Here is a 21,525-nt window from a genome sequence, read left to right as displayed (position 1 = left end):
AGTACTCCTGTAGTCAGAACCTGCCCACCAGGGGATGTACTATCCTCTCGCACCGAGGATATGTCTCCAAGTGCTGCCCGGGAGGGAAAGGTTAGGACAGCTGTTGTAGTTGGTGATTCATATAGCTAGCTGGGTGGCTGTTGGACATGAGGATCGCCTAGTGACTTGCCTGCCTGGTGCGAAGGTGGCGGACCTCAAGCGTCACCTAGATAGGATTTTAAATAGTGCTGGGGAGGAGCCGGCTGTCTAGAAAATGTGGGAGAGAAGTTCTAGAAACCAAATTTAGGCTCTTAGGTAGAAAGCTCAAATCCAGATCCTCTAGGGTAGCATTTTCTGAGATGCTACCCATTCCACGCGCAGGGGGAACCTATTCTGAAAGGATAGGATCCACATTAACCAGGGTGGGACCAGGCTGCTGACGTCGGCATTTAAAAAGGAGATAGAGCAGCTTTTAAACTAGAAATGGGGGGAAGGCTGACAGTCGCTCAAAAGCACGTGGTCTTTCAAAGATGTCACCAAAACAGGGAAGATAGGGAGGGTATCCTGATAATGAGGTTGCAAAAGAGACCGTAGTAGATCAGGTGTCCTTAAATAAAAATCAGACAAAAGATTGCAAATTAATACTGTCAAGTACTAATCATGATGTAAATAAGAACAACAAACAGAGTTTGAAATGTCTATATGCAAGGAGCCTAAGAAATAAGATGGGAGAGTTAGAATATATTGCACTAAATGAAAAATTAGATATAATAGGCATCTCTGAGACCTGGTGGAAGGAGGATAGCCAGTTGGACACTGTCATACCGGGGTACAAATTATATCGTAGTGATAGGGTGGATCGAATTGGTGGAGGGGTAGCATTGTATATTAATGAGAACCTTGAATCAAATAGATTGAAAATTCTGCAGGAAACAAAACACTTTTTGGAATCACTGTGGATTGAAATTCCATGTGTAAAGGGGAAAAGGATAGTGATAGGAGTGTACTACCGTCCGCCTGGCCAGGATGAAAAGACGGATGCAGAAATGTTAAAGGAAATTAGGGACACAACCAAACTGGGCAACACAATAATATTGGGTGATTTCAATTACCCCGATATTGACTGGGTAAATGTAACAACGGGGCACGCTAGGGAGGTAAAATTCCTTGATGTAATCAAGGACAGCTTTATGGAGAGCTGGTACAGAATCCGACGAGAGAAGGAAAAATTCTAGACCTGGTCCTTAGTGGAGCGCATGATCTGGTGCGGGAGGTAATGGTGCTGGGGCTGCTTGATAACAGTGATCATAATATGATCGGATTTAATATTAGCCTTGAAGTATACATAGGAAATCAAATACGTTAGCATTTAACTTTAAAAAAGGAGACTATGATAAAATGAGAAGAACGGTGAAAAGAAAACTTAGAGGAGCGACTGCGAGTGTCAAAAATTTACATCAGGCGTGGATGCTGTTCAGAAACACCATCCTGGAAGCCCAGGCCAAATATATTCCACGTATTCAAAAAGGAGGACGGAAGACCAAACAACAGCCAGCATGGTTAAAAAGTGAGGTGAGGGAAGCTATTAGAGCTAAAAGAAAATCCTTCAGAAAATGGAAGAAGGAACCAACTGAAAATAATAAGAAACAGCATAAGGAATGGCAAGTCAAATGCAAAGTGCTGATAAGGAAGGCTGAGAGGGACTTCGAAAAAAAAGATTGCGTTGGAGGAAAAAACACATAGTAAACATTTTTTTCGGTATATTAAAAACAGGAAGCCGGCAAAAGAATCGGTTGGACCGCTAGATGACCGAGGGGTAAAAAGGGCAATCAGGGAAGACAAAGCCGTAGCAGAGAGATTAAATGAATTCTTTACTTCGGTCTTCACCAAGGAAGATTTGGGTGGGATACCGGTGCCAGAAATGGTATTCGAAGCTGACGAGTCAGAGAAACTTAATGAATTCTCTGTAAACCTGAAGGATGTAATGGGGCAGTTCTACAAACTGAAGAGTAGCAAATCTCCTGGACCGGATGGTATTCATTCCAGAGTACTGATGGAGCTGAAAAATGAGCTCATGGAGCTATTGTTAGAAATATGTAATTTATCCTTAAAATCGAGCATGGTGTTGGAAGATTGGAGGGTGGCCAATGTAACGCCGATTTTTAAAAAAAGGTTCCAGAGGAGATCCAGGAAATTATAGACTGGTGAGTCTGACGTCAGTACCGGGCAAAATGGTCGAGACTATTATTAAAAGCAAAATTACAGAGCATATTCAAAAGCATGGATTAATGAGACAAGGTCAACATGGATTTAGTGAAGGTAAATCTTGCCTCACCAATCTACTACATTTCTTTGAGGGGGTGAACAAACATGTGGATAAAGGTGAGCCAGTTGATATTGTGTATCTGGATTTTCAGAAGGCATTTGACAAAGTACCTCATGAAAGACTCCAGAGGAAATTGGAGAGTCATGGGATAGGAGGTAGTGTTCTATTGTGGATTAAAAACTGGTTAAAAGATAGAAAACAGAGAGTAGGGTTAAATGGTCAGAATTCTCAATGGAGAAGGATAGTTAGTGGGGTTCCCCAGGGGTCTGTGCTGGGACCACTGTTTTTTAACATATTTATAAATGAGCTAGAGATGGGAGTAACTAGTGAGGTAATTAAATTTGCTGATGACACAAAGTTATTCAAAGTCGTTAAATCGCGGGAAGATTGTGAAAAATTACAAGAGGACCTTACGAGACTGGGAGACTGGGCGTCTAAATGGCAGATGACATTTAATGTGAGCAAGTGCAAAGTGAAGCATGTGGGAAAGAGGAACCCAAATTATAGCTACATCATGCACGATTCCACGTTAGGAGTAATGGACCAAGAAAGGGATCTAGGTGTCGTCGTTGATGATTCTTTGAAACCTTCTGCTCAGTTTGCTGCTGCGGTTAAGAAAGCAAATAGAATGTTAGGTATTATTAGAAAATGAATGGAAAACAAAAATGAAGATGTTATAATGCCTTTGTATCGTTCCATGGTGCGACTGCACCTCAAGTATTGTGTTCAAATCTGATCGCCGCATCTCAAAAAAGATATAGTGGAATTAGAAAAGGTGCAGAGAAGGGCAACGAAAATGATAAAGGGGATGGGACGACTTCCCTATGAGGAAAGGCTAAAGCGGCTATGGCTCTTCAGCTTGGAGAAAAGGCGGCTGAGGGGAGATATGATAGAGGTCTATAAAATAATGAGTGGAGTTGAACGGGTAGATGTGAAGCGTCTGTTTACGCTTTCCAAAAATACTAGGACTAGGGGGCATACGATGAAGCTACAATGTAGTAAATTGAAAACGAATCGGAGAAAACGTTTCTTCACTCAAAGTGTAATTAAACTCTGGAATTCGTTGCCAGAGAATGTGGTAAAGGCAGTTAGCTTAGCAGAGTTTAAAAAATGTTTGGATGGCTTCCTAAAGAAAAAGTCCATAGACCATTAATGAATGGACTTGGAGAAAATCCACTACAGTATTTCTGGGATAAACAGTATAAAATGTTTTGTACTTTTTTGGGATCTTGCCAGGTATATTGTGACCTGGATTGGCCTTCTTATTGAAAACGAATCGGAGAAAACGTTTCTTCACTCAACGTGTAATTAAACTCTGGAATTCGTTGCCAGAGAATGTGGTAAAGGCGGTTAGCTTAGCAGAGTTTAAAAAATGTTTGGATGGCTTCCTAAAGGAAAAGTCCATAGACCGTTAATGAATGGACTTGGAGAAAATCCACTATTTCTGGGATAAACAGTATAAAATGTTTTGTACTTTTTTGGGATCTTGCCAGGTATATTGTGACCTGGATTGGCCACTGTTGGAAACAGGATGCTTGGCTTGATGGACCTTTGGTCTTTCCCAGTTTGGCAATACTTATGTACTCTAGAGCACCCCTATTGTTTATCCCCCCCCTTTTCTTAAATATTGGAGTTCTTCCCCTGTTCCCTCACTATCGTTGTATATCTTTTATGTGGTGTAGAACGAGTAGAAGTAAATCGATTTTTTACTCGTTCCAAAAGTACAAAGACTAGGGGACACTCAAGCAAGTTACATGGAAATACAAGTAAAACAAATAGGAGAAAATATTTTTTCACTCAACGAATAGTTAAGCTCTGTAACTCTTTGCCGGAGGATGTGGTAAAAGCGGTTAGTGTATCTGGGTTTTAAAAAGGTTTGAACAAATTCCTGGAGGAAACGTCCATAGTCTGCTATTGAGACAGACATGGGAAGCAATTGCTTGCCCTGGGATTTGTAGTATGGAGTGTTGCCACTATTTGGGTTTCTGCCAGGTACCTGTGACCTGGCTTGGTCACTGTTCAGACAACAGGATGCTGGGCTAGATTGACCATTGGTCTGACCCAGTATGGTTACTCTTATGTTCTTATGTAACTAATGATATTGTAGGCTGCCTAGATGGTGTCACCGATTGTCTGGTTGGTAAATTTGGAATAAACTTGAAACTTGATTTTGTCAGCGAGTTTCTCGCCCGCTACCTTTTCCCGGGATGTTGGTTTTGCAGGGGTAGAAAAGTCTCTGCCCTGCTGTTTTTGCCTGATTTTGTTTTTTTATTATTTCAGTCCTTTTTATTAACATTGGCTCAAGCTGCTTCTGTTTCTTCCCCTCATGTTGCTTTTGAGGAGCAGTTTCTGTTTCGCAGGATTTGGAGAATATTCCTCGGGACTCAGAGGAGGTTTTATCTATGTAGTCTGACTGTCCTAGCTCTGCTGATGGTCCTCACTTGGACATTTCAGAGCAAAAAAGCACCAGGAGCCTTCAAAACCGGAACATGTCCATTAATGAGTAGTATAAATCTATGCTGTACATCATTGACCTGACACAGGCGGTGTTTCAGCTCTCAGTGCCTGCATCAGGGGTCGTACAGCAATACTTTAAAAAATGAACTAGCCCATCATTGGGCACCAAATAATGATGGTTGACCTATTAAAAAGTCAATGCTCTAGCGTTCTGTTGTCTGTAAAACATACAGAGTGACACTCCTGGTGCTTTTTTGCTTTGTATTGTTTTTTTTTTTGTACTTTGAATCCCTCTCTGTTCTGTTGGACATTTCAGAGGCAGACGGGGGTGATGATCCGTACTTTAGCTAGGCTGTTTTTGAGAGCGGAGTTGTCTTTTGATCACAAAATCTATGGAGGTTTTAAACATGTCTTCCCTTGTTTCTCAGTCCTGTGGCCCTGCTCAATCTATTACAGTGTTTCTTAAGTCCAGTCCTGGAATGTACCCCTTGCCAGTCAGATTTTCAAGATATCTACAATGAATGTGCACAAACTTGATTTGCATATACTGCCTCTATTATATGCAAATCTCTTTCATGCATATTCATTCATTTTTTTATGCTGTCCTTCAATGAGTTGGGCTTTATTATCTACCTTAACCTCTTTAAGGCGACTGGGAGCCATTCAGCCCAATCCTCTGGCAGAGAGGGGCATGGGTTGATATTCCATCTATTTTGTCAAACCAAAGAAAGAAGACTATTTTCGCCCAGTTCTGGATCTCAGAGGGGTGAACAAATCTCTCAGAATGCTGTACTTCTACATGGAGACTCTTCGTTCTGTCATAGCCTCAGTCCAGGCGAGTTTCTCATCTCATTGGTCCTCAAGGAGGTTTATTTTCATATCCCAATTTGGCATCCTCACAGGAAATTTCTCCGGTTTGCGATCCTGGGAGATTTCTTTGCCAGCAAGGGATCCAGGTACATCCTTACTTGGACCATTGGCTAATTCGAGCACCTTTTTATCAGGAGAGCCTTTGCATTACACAGAGAGTCCTGTCTCTTCTTTCTACATTGGGTTGGATGGTGAATTCCAGCAAGAGTCATCTCACCCTGGAGTTTCTGGAAGTGTGCTTCAGTACCCAGGCAGGGAAGGTTTCCTGCCCCAGCATCGTCAGCTCAAACAGCAAATTCTCAGCCTTCTCTCTCTCTTCTCTCTGCGGGTGTGGGATTATGCTCAGTTCTCGGTTCTATGGCAGTAACTGTGGACATTCTGCCTTGAGTGAAGTTCCACATGTGGCCCCTACAGTTGTCCCTTTTGAGCCAATGGTCTTGGGTCTCAAGGACTTATGACCAGCTGGTGCCATGGATGCCTCAAGCCAGACGGAGTCTGACTTAGTGGCTTCTCCCTGTGCACAATCGGGCAGGGTTGCCCTTATAGACTCCCAGTTGGTGTGTTCTCACCTCCGATGCCAGCCTCCAGATGGGGAGCCCGTTATCTCCACCACTTTGCAAAGGGCTGCTGGTCGAGAGTGGAGGCATAGTGTCTCTGGACCCAGGGAAATGGCAACTGTCAAAGACTGCATTTTGCCTCATTTCCACACAGTGGAGCCTTCTGATTCTGGACCTCATGGAATCCAGACTCAATGCGCAATTACAAAGATTTTACAGCCGCTTCAGGGAGAAAGACTCCCTAGGAATGTATGCACTGGGTATAGCCTAGGATGGCCTCCTTTACGTTTCCTCCGTAGCCTGTTGTGGGAAGGCCATTGCACAGGATTGCATGTCATCCCAGCAAGGTCGTTCTTGTAGCCCTGGGACTGGCCCAGATGTCCTTGGAATACGGACCTCATCAATCTTCAAATCGCTCCTCGGTTGACTGTTCTTCCACAGGCGGGCTTATTGTACCAAGGTCCAGTAGTTATGGAGGATCCATCCTGCTTTGGTCTTATAGCCTGGCTCCGGAGAGGGCATGATTGAGGAAGAAGGGTTATACGGATATTACTACCTTGCTGCAAGCCTGAAAGCCATCCACTTCTTATGCTAGAGTGTGGAGAACTTTGAGAGCTGGTCTGCACAAAATGGTGTTTCTCCATTTCGTGCCTCCTTGTCTAAAATTTTATCCTTCCTTTAGAAGGGATTCAAAAAAGGCTTGGCTCTCAATTCGCTCAAGGTTCAGGTGGCAGTAGTGGCGTGTCATAGAGAGCACCCCGACATAATAGGCTGGACAAAATAGCTTTGTAACAAAATAGCCCTTGACAAAATAACCCCTGACAAAATAGCCCCATAACAAAATAAGTATAGCAAAAACTCTGTCTCCCTTCCTCTGAGGGTCCAGTATCTCTTCTCCCCCTCTATCCCCACCTCCCAACATAGTCCAACATGTCTCCCTCTTCCTCCTGCCTACCCTCTGTGATCCAGTATGTCTCCCCCCCTGGCAATCCTCCAATGTTCCTGTGGTCCACTGGCAGCATCAAGCTGTTTTGGCTAGCCCTGGAAGCATTCTCTCTATTGTATCTTGACTATGAGGATATAGAAAGTTGCATCAGATGAGGCGGGACACAACAGAGGGAATGCTTCCGGGGCAAAGGGGAGATATACCTCAGCTCAAAGCAGCAGTGGGACTCAGGAAGACATACAGTTACAGGAGCAGGTAAAATACTTGGGGGTGGGCTCTTTTGTCAGGGGGCGCATTTGTCAGAGGCCAAATTGTGAGCAAGCCCTTTTGTCAGGGTCTGATTTGTCTGTTTTTTAAAAAATGTTTTGGTTGGGGTTATTTTGTATTTGGGCCTTTTAGTTGGGGCTGTTTTGACCAGGTACCGTCATAGAGGCAAGATACACAGAATGCCTCATTGGCTGCTCACCCTGATATAGTGCGAGTCCTCAAGGGAGTCAGTCATCTGTGCCCCCTTCTCTGCAATATTTGTGCTCAGTGGAGTCTTCAAGTGGTTCTTAAGGCTCTTCAGTCAGCCCCCTTTGAGCTCCTTTGTTCGGCAGCTATCAAAGATCTTACTTTAAAGACAGTGTTTCTAGTTGCTATTTTGTCGGCACGGAGAGCTTCAGAGCTTCAAGCTGTCTCTTGCAGGGATCCCTTTCTCTGCTTTTTTGACTCGGGAGTTTCCATACAGACAGTTCCGTCCTTTTTGCCGAAGATTGTATCTCCTTTTCATGTCAGTCACTGTGTTTCTTCCTTCTTTTTCCAGGGAGGTCTGTTCTGCAGAATTCACTTCCCTGCAACTGAAGGATGTGAAGCGCGTCCTTCTGCGCTATCTTACCACTACTAACAATTTCAGGCGGTATGATCATCTTTTTGTCCTCTTTGTGGGACCCCGGAAGGGTTTGCTGGCCTCCAAAGTGACAGTGGCTCGATGGCTTAAGGAGGCTATTTCTTCGGCTTACATTCTGAGGGGTAGATCTGCTCTCATGCATGTCAAGACTTATTCTACCAGGTCTTTGGCAACTTCCTTCGCAGAGTCTAGGGCAGTTTCATTGGCAGAGGTCTGTCAGCAATGTGGTTTTCTTCTCATTCCTTTGTTAAGCATTACTATTTGGATGTGCCTGCTCAAGCAGATGCTTCCTTCAGGGCCACGGTTCTCGCTGTAGGGATATAACAGGCCCTCCCCTCTTAAGGATTGCTTTTGTACATCCCTTTTCTCTGGACTGATCATTGGGACGTAAAGGAAGGAAAAATTAGTTAATTATCTGATAATTTTCTTTTCTTTAGTCCCAAAGGAGGATCAGCCCATAGCTCGCCCTTCCGTGATGACTTCAGTTTTTCTGGGTTCTATGTAGTTTTGGGTGTTTGTGTTCTGGTTTAATTATTTCTAAGGCACGAGTTTTGCCCTTTATTTCATTGTTCTTTTTCTATGCTGAGGCTGGACTTTTTTCTCTGGAAGTTACTCTTTCACTGCATTATTATCGAGTACTGGCTTGGTTGCTAAGCACAGGAGCTTATGAGGCACAACTCAGGGTTCTTTATCTCCACCTGCAGGCGGATGGTCACAACCCATTTGTCTGGACTGATCCTTTGGGACTAAAGGAAAGACAATTATCAAGTAATTAACTAAGTTTTCCTTCTCCCTTTCTACTGAAGGGACTGCACACGTGCACCAGGGCAGTCAGTCAGTGAACAAAAAGGTGTTGAGTATAAGGGTCACTTTTTGCTGCTGCTCTTGCTTCTTGGGCTTCTGTGCTTGTAGACACAGACTGACTCAAAAGGGCCGCATAACTCCTGGTCATTCACCCTGGTTGCCCACCCCTTACAATGACCTTGACTGGCAGAAGCTCTCTGGCTGATCTGTCTTATCTATACCTTTGAAGTTGACTTATATCAGGAATATGGTGGCTCATCCCCTTCTTCAATATTATCAGGATTTTAATATTTTCTTTTAATGTGCACCACAGGGTTGTGGATTTGGCTATAGATATACTCGTCTCCCTCATCTGCTTAAAACAAAGCCAGAGGATGGTAATCTGCCAAGTCTTCAGAGTAAGTAAAATTGATTTTGCAATCTTCAAGATCCTGTATGAGATGGGAAATTTGTCTAAAATTACCAACTTAGAGATCCATATAAAATCAGAAAAGTTCAAAGGGAAGAGCAAGTGCCTGCCAGGGTGGCTAAATAGTATTGTAAAAGACCCTATTAAAGCCACGAATGCAGGCTTAAAAAAATGGATACCAATAGAAGAAGGTAGGAAATCATGTAAACATTGGTCAATTAGATGCACAATGGTAATAAATCAGGCCAAGAGAGAATCTGAGGAGAGTTATGATATTCCTTGATCTATAGGTTTTTCCTTCCATCCTTTTCATGTGCTTCGTTCTCGCCATTCTTTTAGTTCTCCTTTTTTTCTTTCCAGTTATCTTCCCTTTTTTCCTTTTCTGTGTCTCATCCCTACTTCCTTTTCCTGCATTTCCATCCTTCCTTTTCCTTGTTTTTTTTCTCCATGATGCTTTTTCCAGCCTCTTGAATTTTTATGCCTCCTTACTATATATTTGTTCACTATGAAGCATAGTACAGAGAGTGAGTGGGACAATCGGAGTTCAAATGGAGACAATGGAGAAGACAGTAAGGTCGGCAGGGAAGTGGGAGAGTTGGAAGAGCCAACATGGAGGTGTAGCTAGGAGAGGACCAGTAGGGCAGTGTCAGGAGGGGCTGCAAGTTGGAGAGAATAAAAGCAGTAACAGAAGCATCAATGAAGGCCACTGGAGGAAGGTAATATTCTATGATTTTTTTTAATCAATCCAGATTCTGTGGTGTGAAGCAAATTCTGTGTCAACATAAAATCACAGGGAAGCCACGAGCCTCGTCTCTGTGTAATAACCAGAGGCATGGTATCAGGTTTTGAGCATTGTATCTCTAGTAGAAACCATTTTACTGTAATTACAATAGCAAGAAATAAGACTAATTTCTTACTATAGAATCAACACTTGCAAAAGAAAAACAGATCAGTCATATGTGGGTCAAGTCAGTACGGATGCCGCTGACAAAATGGACTTGTAGTGCTTTCTGGAAAAGTATTTTCCAACTATGCATCTTGCAGTTCTCCCCATCATGTCAGAGAAATGGAGCAACAGTTTCAGCTCCTGTCCCAATTGTACCTGGAATATTGCCATCATCTGCCATTAAAACATATGCTATGCATGTTTGGGGGAAGGCCATGATGCCTCTGCATGAGAAGTCTGTGTAAGGATGTAACTAGGATAGTTCAGGTTAGAAAGCTAGATTTTGTCACTTCTCACCAGTGAGCTTTAGTACAGCTCCAGGAATAGTTTTTGATTTGGACTTAGCTCACACCTGGTCAGTAGTAGCTTAAATCAAGTTACATTCAGATAAGTAGGTATCTCCCTGTCCCCAAAGGGCTTACAATCTAACAGGCGATATTCAGTACTAGGTAATTGGGTAGGAAAGATCTGGTTAACAAGTACTGACTGGGCCAGGCACTGATATGCAGTGGCATGGAACTGGATAGTGCTACTGAATATCAGCTGTGACCTCTGCGACACTATCCAGGCAGTGCCAGGCCAATCTGGGATTGGAGTTGGGAGTGACCTGGGCACAGCATCTTTGCCATAACATCAGAGAGTCACCAGACCCCTGAGGCAGGCCTTTTGTGCCGAAACACAGCTGTGTCGGGTCGTCTTTTAGCTGTTTTCCAATAAAGACTACTTGATATCCTTCTCGCATCCACCTCACTGTTTTGTTTGTTGCTCATTCATATTCACGTGAGGTCTGCTCCTCCTTTTCGCTGGTATAATCTTGAAAACAAAGTACTTTGATTAGCATATTCCAAGCGATACCCATGGCGCAGTGCCTGAAGTATTGCATGGTTATTATCATAGTGACAAATACAGAGAACCAAAAGGATGCTGTGCATGGGCACTGCCACTTGAGAGGGGCATCATAATCAAGGATGTAAAACAATTCTGGTCGCCGTATCTCAAAAAAGATATAGTGGAACTAGAAAAGGTTCAAAGGAGAGCAATGAAAATGATAAAGGGGATGGAACTCCTCCCATTGAGGAAAGGCTAAAGAGGTTAGGGCTCTTCAGCTTGGAGAAGAGATGGCTGAGGTGGGGATATGATTGAGGTTTACAAAATCCTGAGTAGAGTAGAACGGGTAAAAGTGAATCAATTTTTCACTCTTTCAAAAAGTACAAAGATCAGGGGACAATCAATGAAATTGCATGGAAATACTTTTAAAACAAATAGGAAGAAATATTTTTTTCACTCAAAGAATAGTTAAGCTCTGGAACTCATTGCTGGAGGATGTGGTAACAGCGGTTATCGTATCTGGGTTTTAAAAAGATTTGGATAAGTTCCTGGAGAAAAAGTCCATAGGCTGTTATTCAGATGGATATGGGGAAGCCACTGCTTGCCCAGGGATTGGTAGCATGGAATGTTGCTGCTTATTGTGTTTCTGCCAGCTGCTTGTGACCTAGATTGGGCACTGTTGGAAGAAGGATACTGGGCTAGATGGGCAATTGGTCCAGTATGGTTATTCTTATCTCAGCCTTAGACTCGTCCTCACCGTCTAACTGAAATGGGACTGACTGAGGCATTTTCCTCAAAAGGTGACAAAGGAGAACTCCTTTGGGAAAGACTTCTTCCTTTTCTGAGGTGGAGAAGGGTCTGAGGGCAAGCTCAGGGATCCCTGCTCTGGGGGGATTCCTCTGGTTCTATGTCGGACACCTAAGAGCAGTCTGACTCAGTCTCAGCAAAGTGCTCATCTTGAGATGTTTGAATTTGTCCATCTCGGACTACTGGACTCCTGGCCAGACTCTTGATATAACATATGAGAGCCCTCCCTTTAATATTATATATTATAATTTTTGCATGTCTGATTTGAATTGGATTTTAATCTCTCATTTGGCTATTATAATTTTTATGTCTCAGGATTGCTTGGCACATGAATATATATATTTTGATCCTGTTTTGGGGGCATTTTTTGTGAATTGGGTCATGCATTTGGGCTACAAATTCCAAGGAAGTGATACGCTAAAGGGGTTGCATGCAAGAAGTGTAGGCGACAACAAAAGCCAGAAAGATGCTTGGGTGCATAGGAAGAGAAATGACCCACAGGAAAAATAAGTTGATAGTGCCGCTTTATAACTCTCTGGTAAAACTTCAGTGGAGAGGCCTGTGCACAATTCTGGAGAAAACATCTTCAAAAGAATATAAACAGGATAGAGTCAATCTAGAAGATGACTACTAAAATGGTCATTGGTCTTCATCATAAAACTTATGAGGACAGACTTAAAAGATCTCAATATGTGTACTTTGGAAGAAAGGAGGAAGAGAGAAGATATGATAGAGACATTTAAAAGTTTTCATGGGTATGCGGCGAGTAGCCACCCAGACAGTTCCTACCCTGTGCAATTCCCAATTTCCACTTAAGGAAGACAGTTCCTACCCAGGACTTTTCCCCTTCTGGTCATTTCCCATCCTCCTTTTTTTTTTAACCTTTGTTTCATTCTTGTATCGCATCTTTTTTTTTTTTCCAATGCTGACGGAGGATCAGGTGCATCGCTGACAGGGAACAAGGAGGTTAGATTGAGAACAGGAGAAGGCATGCCTCTCAGCCGTCGTCCCCATTTTGTCGGTACAGCATACGGATGTATACAGAGGAAGTATAATAACAGAATAACTTTTCATAGGTAGAGTAGTAATTGGTTATCATTTTGAGGGGCTGATTATAGGGATACCTAGCACGTGTTGTGCTCATCATTCAGAGTTTCTATTTATTTATTTACTTATTTATGACATTTATCTCCTGCATTTAACATGAATTAGGTTGAAACCTGAGAGCATTAAAAAAATTTTTTTCCTGTGCCTAGTGGGCTTAGGCTAGCAAGGGTGTAGTTTGGGGGGGTGCCATTGCCCCCCTCAGCACCACACGAACTGCATGTCTGAAAGAGGAAAGGAATGTGTAAAAGGTTATGGTTTTTTTTTTGGGGGGGGGGGGGAGGGAGCATTGCCCCACCAAACAATCTGGAAGGGGAAATGGAGAGAGATTAATTGTCCTAATGTGGCTTTTTTGTTTGTTTTTGGGTTTTGTTTTGTTTTTGTTTTTTTAGTTTTGGATAGGAATTGTCCTCCCTGGTGTAGTGGGAATTGGTTCTGTGGGAATTGTCCAGATGGGAGTTGGTGAGTGGGAACTGTCCAGGTTGGAACTGATCTAGAACCCGGCAGGCCTCTTTCAACTGAAGAGATGCTCTGGAACAAGGAGTCATAGGATGAAGGTGAAAGAGTATAAACTCAGGAAAGATAAAAGGGGATGGAACTCCTCTCATATGAGGAAAGGCTAAAGAGGTTAGGGCTTGAGGGGAAATATGAAGTCTACAAAATCCTGAGTGGTGTAGTAGAAGTAAATCGATTTTTTTACTCATTCTGAAAGTACAAAGACTAGAGGACACTCAAGGATGTTACGTGGAAATACTTTAAAACAAGTAGGAGGAAATATTTTTTTCACTGAACGAATAGTTAAGCTCTGGAACTCTTTGCTGGAAGGATGTAGTAACAGCGGTTAGCGTATATGGGTTTAAAAGGTTGGACAAGTTACTGGAGGAAAAGTGCTTAGTCTGCTATGGAGACAGACATGGAGAAGCAACTGCTTTCCCAGGGATTGGTAGCTTTTCTGCCAGGTACTTGGAAACAGGATATTGGGCTAGATGGACTATTGGTCTGATCCAGTGTGGCTACTCTGATGTTCTTAATAATCCAAGGAAATATTTGTTTATCAAAAGGGTGGTGAATGCTTGAAATAACCTCCCAGTAGAGCAGGGGCATAGCCAGCTCTCCAATTTTGGGGATTCCCGGGATAGACAGGGGGTGTAGGCACTGTTTGTATACAGTATATCACTTAGACAGCAATTACTCTGGACTCATTTGGCTAAGGATACGACCAGTACCTTAATGTGACCTTCTGGTTCTTGTTAGGCTGTCCACCAATGAAGGAATAATGCCAAAATAAAAATATATATTATAGATATGAATAAAGCAATGCAACAAAGCAAAATACAAAAATATAATATTGTGCACACAATCCTAAGGATTATACCAATAGATATATGAATATATATGTAATTATATAACTACACAACTATAATATATCCTGTGAAGAAATTACCAACTTAACAGCAATTTAGGCTAATGACCACAGGCTCCGAGACAACCAGTCCTTCACAGGCAAAAACCAAAACCAACTAAACCTGAGCATAAGAGGAAAAGTCCTATTTATCTCACTTTCGTAGTCCGTAACTTCAGAGTCCAGATTGGAGGGGGGGGGGGGGGGGGGGGGGGGGATGAATTGGCTCCTCTTCCTTCAGGCTCTGGCAGAGTTCCCCTTCGAGCCAGTTTGGTCAGGTTTTATTCCAAGGTCTCTGTTCAGCAAAATTACTGGTTACTCAGTATGTAGAAAGCCACAGAGCCTCTTCTAAGCTTGACCTTGTTCTGCAATTAGCACAATGAATTACAGTTCACAGGTGTTCTGGCAATTCAGTCTCTCCTCCGAGAAATGTATTCACCACCAGATCATCTTCTCTTTGTTCTTTCTCTCCCTCTCATGCCCGGCTTTGGCACTTCTCTATGGATCCACAGATGACCATCGTGGACCAATCATTCTCCGTTTGTCCATCTGTCCAGGCCATAACAATGAGGGACCTTGTGGGCATCCATCAAGAACAGCTTATCAGTTAGTACCAAACTCCCCTCCATGGGTCACAGATGGTACTGGAGACTCTGTCTCTGTGAGGCACACTCCTACACACCTTCCCAGGAGATAACTGGAAGGCTAGTGCATGTAGACATCATGTCTTTGAATGATTTCACCAGCACAGCTGTGGCAAGAAGTAGTTTTCTTTGTAGAAAAGCTGGTTCATATTGTATTGAGTCCTCATTCTGCAGAATCCATATTGGTTCAGCAAAGATGGTTTAGGCCTAACTAGGCTTCAGACCAGCAAAGGTGAGACTACAGGAAAAACCCCTACAGGGGAGCAAGGCATTCCTCCCTCCTCCCCCCAACCGCGTGCCAACCGATGCTGAGGCCCCGCCAGCCAAATAAGTACAGTGCCTGAGCCACTCCCCTCCTCTTCCTGCTGCTTTCTTCATGCAGAAGTCGACAGTGTGTAACAAAGTATGCATATGTTTATATTTCACTTGAGAGGCTGAGGGAAAATTAAGCATTAACGGGGAAGATCAGAAGCAAACGCCGGCGCTAGAGGCTGTTAGTGCCATACTAGCGCCGGAGTTTGCTACCGCCCCAAGATCAGAGACCTCGATCGCGTGCGCTCTGAACGCAAGTAGCATGCAAATACATGCTAAACAGGGCATTAGGTATTCCTCCCCAATAATCAGCGGCCAGCTCGCCAAATATTGGGTCGCTGTTTGCGGCAAACCCTAAGCCAACTCCGAGCTGGCATTAGGGTTTGCAGATCATTGGGGAGGAATGGTGAGCCCTGTCCAGCATGCATTTGCATGCTGGCAGGCCCCCATTCCCCCCAACAAGCAACCCCCCCCCCCCCCGCAATGATTCCCCTCCCCAGGCTCAGGGAGGGCTGGAGATCCGGTGGGTCTCCAACACCCCCCCCCCCCCCAGCATTGGCTAGGGTCCCTGGTGGTCCAGTGTCAATCCGCCCCCTCCCTTGGGTTGGAGGAAGGAGGTAGCCTGCCTCCCTCTTCTTCATTCGATGCCACAAAAAGGCGGCGCCCAGCCCTGCCCAGTGCATCCTGGCGCTAAAAGGGGAAAGATGCTGGACTGGGGGGGGGGGGGGGGGGGAGGAGATGCTAGACTAGGCGAGAAAGAAATGTTGGAATAGAAGAGGGGGAGATGATGGAGAAACCATAAAGAGTTGGATTGGCATTGGAGATGAATGAGATAAGGATGTAAATAGAGCTGGAAATATGGTAAAAGGGGGTAGTCAGGCTGGGTGGGGATGCGAGAAAGGAGAAAGTGACTGGAAGAAATCACCAATAGGGAAGTAGCTGGGGATGGTGAGGGGTTGAAGAGAGAGACAAATGAGGGTGGGGATGTAGTAACTTGGAGTTGATAAAAAATGAATAAGAGGTTAGGGAAGGAGTGAGACAAAGGAAATGAGAAGGCTACAGTGAGGGTGGGGAAATAGGCTGAGAAGGACATAGAAAGTTGATTAGTAGGTAAGAAGTAAACAAAAAGAAGGAGATTGAGGACTGGGGCTTGAGAAAAAGGGTGAATTGTGAGTGTCTAGAGAGGCAGAAAAGAAAGAAATGGTGGAAAAGATTAATGCCAGAGACAGGTGCTGCAGGAAGAATAGAAGGAGAGAGGAGAAATGGCAAATAGACAGCAGACCCTGGAATGAGAGTTAGAAGACAGACAGAGAACAGCAGAAAAGAGAAGCTGGGACCAAAGTGATGGAAAAATAAAATCCCCAGACAACAAAAGTAGAAAAATATATTGCTGTTGTCTTTTCATTTTGCTCGATGCAAGTTGAAATGCAATTCTGTTTCTCCAGTGATGTACTACATACAGAATCTGACTTCTTGGGATTGCCAGTTCAGTTTTTCCCTTCATAAGTCTGTTAGTAATCTGTGCTCTTCTGTTCAATATTTGCTTTGCTGAGTGTCTATCTGTGTATTGCATGTGTCACTGAGGTGCTACCATAATAGTTTCTGTTTGGTAGTTCCAGTTGTTCTGTTTTAGTTTAATTTATTCACATCAGTTCAATAACATTAATAAACATTATATAGCTGAAAAAGTAAATGTATAAGACAGTATAACAACAAATTTAATAACAAAACAAAACCATTAAAGAGAGAAGCATAAAGTAGCATCACTGGAGAAAGCAAGAGAATGACAATCCAGAAGAGTACAGAAGGGGACGACATATAATGTTAGGATCCACATTAGGAGATCAAGCAGAGGAAAGGCCAATGCTTACTCATTCAGATGGCTCTCATAATAATGTAAGGTGTCTCCCTTGCATATGCCCAGAGATTGTACGAGGGACAACTCATGTAACAGTTGAGACCAGGGTCGGGATCAGTAAACCAAGAGGCTGTAAACAAGTTATCCACACTCCCAGCAATAAGTCAAACTACAGCCAGAGCTGGTGTTCTGAACCAACTTATTTACTCAAAAAGTCTTTTGACATTTACTTGGGAGAATATTAAGAACTGCAGAAGCAATTATGAACACTGTTTACAAAATCTCCTTAGTTCTCTTGTATCTTTTACTCTTCCTGGTGAAGATATGTTAATGTCCCCCCCCCCCTTTCTTCTGAAACAGTGTAGCAAATAGTTATGTTTCAGAGTAGATGGTCACTTTCAGTCATTGTTAGGAAACTCTGAGGTTCTAAGTCTTCAACATTGAGCTTTGAGTAGCTTGATCGAGAGGAGGAGAGTAATTGTTTCCAGGAAGCTTGTAGATGCAAGTGATTCCTGTTTCTATGACCTCAGGAGATGTTCTAGGCACCTAGATTGATGTTGGCCCAATTGGAAATGCAAAACTGTGCCCTTCTTCTCTTTTACTCAGTTATTACTTAGTTATTCTGGCTAGTATAGTCAGGTACCTCGGTTTCCTATGACTGCTGGTCTTAGAGGGCTAGGACTTTCCCCTCACATAAAGTTCATTTGGCTGGGGAGGCAAAAAACAGACAAGTATTTGAATCTGTCATTGGGCTTTATACATGGGGGAAGCCACCTCTCCTCATTACACTACTGGTTGTTGTAGCTGATCCCTCATTCTAGCAACAAGTGATGTCATCACTGGGTAAAAGTATTTGATCTTAGTGGAGTATCCTGGTGTCACTGCTTGCAACCTATAGGTCTCCAGGTGTTCTACAGAAAATAAATAGGTTTTTTTTTTAACCAGATTAGAATTTACTTAAGAAGATTCCTTGTGGAAGTAAGGCAGTAGAGCAGTGTTTATCATGCTTTTTTGGGCTGTGACCCAATGATTTAGCCACAGCATTCTCCCTGACCATGCCTAGGTGCATCATAATGTACTTCCGGTCTGGGGGTTCCAACCCACAATTTGGGAAGCTCCATAATAGAGTGTTCCAAAATGAAGGTGGTAGGTAGAAAAATGCTGAGTATCATGTAGACTCTATTCTAGTACGTACACCATGCAAGCGTGGAAGGAGTTCTGGTGCCTGAGGAGGAGCTTGGGGATCCCTGCCAGCCACTGATACTACCTGATCAAGCTGGTATTCCCAGTAAATACACATACAGTACCCCCAAATTTCCCATTATACACTGACGTTTTCACTTAACTGTCTGCTATGCTCCTCAAAAATCTGGCCTTGTAATATTGGTTTGGTTTCATGACAGTTTGTTTTGATTCTTGCAGAGCCGTGTCCCTCCCAGCTGTTGCAACAACACATGGCCAACCTTCTGCTTATCAATCGTGACATGGCACCCAGATTCCTGAACAGTGTCCTGAACCAGCTCAACTGGGCATTTTCCGAGTTCATTGGCATGATTCAGGAGGTAAATATCCTGCTGCAGAGAATCTAGTGTTAGCCTGTGAAAAGTGACTTCACACACAAACATACAATAATGCAGATAAAGAGCACGGGACAAAGAGAGGCAAAGAACACAAGAGCTGATACATTTCTCAAAGGTTAATATCTGCTGAGACTGTTTTTGGAAATTGTTTTAAAGAGGTCCTTAATATCACTAAAGCTAAAGAGATTGACTACTTATTGTTAAATCTCAGTTGGTGAATGAGACAGGAGGATGATTTGGCTCCTTAGAGGGGAGGGAACCTTAATCTTACTAGGTTTTTAGGAAGTTCCTCTGCTGTTACATTTACTAGGGCTACCATTCTGGTTACCGTCACCATTCAGAAGGATAAATTGATGGTTCCGGTGGTTCCCAAACCTGGTCCTGGAGGCACCTCAGCCAGACATGTTTTCAGGATATCCACAATGAATATTTATGAGAGAGATTTGCATGCAGTTGAGTCAGTGCATGCAAATCTCTCAGGAATATTCATTATAGATATCCTGAAAACCTCACTGGCTGTGGTGCCTCCAGGACTAGGTTTGAGAACCACTGGATGATGCTAAGAACATTTTAAAGTGAAGGAAGTAAATCCTTTTTTTGGCCCTGAAGTCCAGGGATATTGTGTTAAGAAGTACCTTTTACTAAGGCTCCCATGTAAATGTCTTGTAACTCTACAGCAGACTCAAGTTATCTTCTTTGATTTAACACAATTGGAACATTTTCTTGTTGAGAAACCTAAAGATACAAAAGTTATTGAGGAGTAATTGGATGGGTTTGGTCAGGTGGGTTTCTTTTTTTTTTTAATTTAAAATACACTGGAAGTATTAGATGTATAGATTATCAGTTATTTGTTAATTTCCATTTTTCTTTTTGTTCCTTGTTTCTTCAGCTCTGCTACATGTGGGCTAAAATAGCTCTGACATTTGGTTGTTTTGATTTTCATTATTCTTTGTATTTTTTTTATTTTTCAATATTGATAGTTGATTTTCTTGAAATGTAATTTGTCATGTATGTTTCAAATTATTTGCTTTAAAAATGCATTTCTTCCTGTACTGAGAAAAAATACACAGATGTAGGAAATGCACATTCTCGATATTTTTCAAATCACTGAAAAGTGAATATACAATCATTTTTTCAAACCATTGCTGTGTGGACAGTATAATTTTCTAATTGATATGGCTCCAGTCTCTTTCCACTCTCATAGGTCTCCTAAATCCCTTTCCAAAGTATCCTTTTTTAATTTCTTCTCTGAGGACAAGCAGGATGTATATATTCTTACTCTTGGGTGACGCCATCTGACAGAACGAAGCACTTCCCAGCCTACTTTCTTGAAGCCTTTGGAAATTCCTCACTGTTCATTTACACACTTTCACACCTGTTGTCTTTGAATGGGACCAGCTCAGTCTTCTGCAGAGCAGTATGAATGTGTGTTTCTGCAGGTCCTCTCAGAGCGTATTTTATTTATTTTATTTTATTTTGACTTTTCCAAAACTGTTTCTGCTATAGTTTTTTTTTTTACTTCACCTTTGGTGGAGATACAGTTTTGTAAGTCCTGTCATGTGGGCTTTTATCTGGTAGTTTCCTTAGTTACGGTTTTGGCCCTTTTTAAGCTTTGTTCTCTTTCCTTGGCCCCCTAGACTCTTGGGCAGTCAACTAGATATACCTTTCAACATTGAGTCCTCATGCAGTATTGGTGTTGAAAAATTATCTATCTGAATTGACTGCTACGAACAAGTTGCCTGTGTCTGTGACAACTATAATTTCAGGGTTTTTGCAAATAGTCAGTGCTAATCGATTTACTTTCATTCATGATCAAATAGTAACGCATAAAATAATAAATTTCACAGTTTCTTCAACTGGCACAAAAAAACTGAAAGTCGTCAGCATATAAATATATTGGAAATCCAAGGGAGATAAAACTATACAAATCAGACGCACGTACAGATTGAACGATATAGCGGAAAGTGCAGAACATTGGGGCACTCCAGATGTCATAGGTATCCAACTAGATATTTTGTATTGCAGGTCACCTGAAATTACTGATCAAGTATGATTTGAACCATGTTAAGATCTTCACCTCCTCCCCCAATTCTTGATGGTCACCCTGTCCCTTACCGTGAAACTATTTTTTAAAATTATTATTTTTATTAAGCTTTTAACAAACATAACTTCACATTTATGGATGATAATACACAATTTGGAAATGTCCAACGGAAATAATTCCTAAACTTAAGTTATAAACATTATATCGACCACAAGTTAAAGAAATTGATCCAAGAAGAAAGATTATTCAAATAATCTAAAAAGAAATAAATTAGTAACACAATTTACAATGATGCGCCCGATCTGGGTAGTTCCACCTGCTCCGGTTAATCAGTGTCTATATAGGATTACACCTTAACATTTACTTCTTCCCTACTTATTATAAATTCCTTCAGCTGTCTGGGGTCAAAGAATTTAAACTGTTTAGACTGAAATACAATTCTACAAACACTACCGTGAAACTATTAAGATTCTTGGCTTTATTTTTGATTTTTGTCTCACCTTCTTCAAACCTCAGATTGATTCAGTTGTTCCGCTCCTCTTTTTTTTTTTTTTTGCTCTTCAACACATTCACCCCATCCATCCTTTCCTTGATCCCTCTGTCTTGTTCACTTGACCACTCCTCTCACTTGTTGTTTCTCGTATAGATTGTTGTAACTGTCTGTTTGCAGGCCTCTCTCTTTATTCATTGAAGCGTCTCCAACTTGTCTAATCAATTGCTGTTAAGGTTCTTCACTCAGCACACCGCTTCAACCACATCACTC

At 42.4% G+C, this 21,525-nt stretch overlaps 1 protein-coding gene across 3 annotated transcripts in view; it reads left to right on the top strand.

Moving 5' to 3' along the window:
* Positions 1–21,525, top strand: part of RNF123 (ring finger protein 123) — a 594,888-nt gene that overhangs the window by 413,402 nt on the left and 159,961 nt on the right. For all 3 annotated transcript variants that reach the window (XM_030205297.1, XM_030205296.1, XM_030205298.1), the window contains exons 31-32: positions 9,142–9,226; positions 18,561–18,700. In XM_030205297.1, the coding sequence (XP_030061157.1) occupies positions 9,142–9,226; positions 18,561–18,700 (225 nt within the window). The remainder of the gene's footprint in view (positions 1–9,141; positions 9,227–18,560; positions 18,701–21,525) is intronic.

This window comes from Microcaecilia unicolor, chromosome 6 (genome assembly GCF_901765095.1).
Source record: "Microcaecilia unicolor chromosome 6, aMicUni1.1, whole genome shotgun sequence".
Classification (NCBI taxonomy): domain Eukaryota; kingdom Metazoa; phylum Chordata; class Amphibia; order Gymnophiona; family Siphonopidae; genus Microcaecilia; species Microcaecilia unicolor.
The sequence above is the reverse complement of the archived record's forward strand: the minus strand, read 5'-3'. Positions and strand labels throughout refer to the sequence as shown.